Source organism: Colobus angolensis, unplaced genomic scaffold (genome assembly GCF_000951035.1).
Source record: "Colobus angolensis palliatus isolate OR3802 unplaced genomic scaffold, Cang.pa_1.0 Scaffold1, whole genome shotgun sequence".
Taxonomy (NCBI): domain Eukaryota; kingdom Metazoa; phylum Chordata; class Mammalia; order Primates; family Cercopithecidae; genus Colobus; species Colobus angolensis.
In genome coordinates this window covers 2,895,827-2,897,606 of record NW_012110918.1, presented here as the reverse complement: position 1 = coordinate 2,897,606, position 1,780 = coordinate 2,895,827, and the positions used below count along the sequence as shown (strand labels likewise).

General features: G+C 36.9%; 1 protein-coding gene across 3 annotated transcripts in view; it reads left to right on the top strand.

The window, feature by feature from the left end:
- Positions 1–1,780, top strand: part of PSMD12 (proteasome (prosome, macropain) 26S subunit, non-ATPase, 12) — a 26,763-nt gene that overhangs the window by 12,653 nt on the left and 12,330 nt on the right. For all 3 annotated transcript variants that reach the window (XM_011951573.1, XM_011950862.1, XM_011952256.1), the window contains one exon: positions 891–998. In XM_011951573.1, coding sequence (XP_011806963.1) covers positions 891–998 — 108 coding nt within the window. The remainder of the gene's footprint in view (positions 1–890; positions 999–1,780) is intronic.

Below are 1,780 nucleotides of genomic sequence, written 5' to 3'. Positions count from 1 at the left end.
TAGTAGAGATGGGGTTTCACCGTGTTAGCCAGGATGGTCTTGATCTCTTGATCTCGTGATCCGCCTGCCTCGGCCTCCCTGAGTGCTGGGATTACGTGAGCCACCACGCCCAGCCCATGGTCTTAATTATTAATGATTATGATATATTGCTTAAGATCTAGAGATCAGGCATTGGCAAATGATGGGACAGAAACCAAATCCCACCCGCCTCCTATTTTTATGAATAAAGTCATTGGAACACAGCCACACCCATTTGTTTTTAAGGAGGCAGAGTTGAATAGTTGCCACAGAGACTATGTGGCCCGCAAAGTCCACCATAATTACTTTATGAACATTTGCAAAAATTTACAGAAAATGTTTGCTGATTTGTGACCTAGATCATAGAATTGTTAGTGTTGAAGGGAATGTATTCCAGCCCCTTGATATAACCCATGAGGACACTGAAGGCGAGAGGGTCTCTGCCTCACAGTGTCATAATGAGGTAAATTTGGGTGACTGTGGCTCTTCCTCCCACCCAGGTGGTAGAACCGTTTCACCTTTTGCCTCTGCCGCTGCCTTTTTCCTCCTCAGTCACAGTATCTGCAGGTCATGGCTTCAAGCTGCCATGGACCTCTGCTTTCTTTTCCCTTCGTGAGGTGCCATTTCTTCCATGCTTTCCTGCTTGCCTGCATCTCTGCATCTGAGGTTTTCCTGACCTTTACTGACTTGTTACGGGGTACTTGGTACTTTTTAGGTATCAGTGAGTTTTGATGTGATGTTCTGTATGACGTTTCCTTGTCTAGAGTTGCTTGGGAAGACCAAGTTCGATCGCTGCTCTTCTGTCAATAAAATACATTTTTTTTCCTCTGTGAGGGATGTATTTTACTTATGAATGGTTTTTAATATTTTAGGCTGTTGCCAAAATGGTTCAACAGTGCTGCACGTATGTTGAGGAAATCACAGACCTTCCTATCAAACTTCGATTAATTGATACTCTACGAATGGTTACTGAAGGCAAGGTAAATTTTGTGTTGACATAACTCACAATGATATGTACTGTTTTTTCTGTATTCAGAGATACTTAATGTATGTAGATATTTTGTATAAGTATTTATTTGTGTTTATTTTTTAAAGAAATACACAAAATGTCATCACTGTAATTTAACCAGTAATGTCTTTGTACATCTCTTTCTGCAAATGAATCTATTTAAATAGTGACAACCATGGTATATCTAGATTTTTCTGGGAATTGGGTATCTTATCATAGATTTATATGACTTTAAAAAAAATGAATAAAAATTCTACAGGGTCAGGGTGTGGGAGAAGAGCATTTTAGACATAGAGGAAATAATATTCAGAGATACCAAAGTAAGAAATGTATGATTGATGTAGGAAGCTGTAATTAGTTTGCTATTATTGGAAATAGGGTAAGCAAGCCTAAGCATGAAAATTCATTCCCTAGGTGCTTTAGTTTATACTGTAGTCATATTCTTAGTGTTTAATTTGTTGGAAATTATAAATCTACTAACATTACTTATAGCTACAAAAATGTTAACAACTTTAATACCTAGCAAAATTAGGTATTTTTAAATAAGATAGTCTTGTATTTAAACATAAATCAGAATTAGGGTATTAATTGTAGGTATTGGACTACATATGACACACTTTTCAAATAATCACAAGGCGTTTTGCATCTTCTGTGCTATTTATGTAGCTTGTGGTCCTATTATTTGTTAAACATAGTAATTTCATATTTAGGTTCTGAAAGCAGAGTTGCAAAATATGGATAAAGTTTTATTTT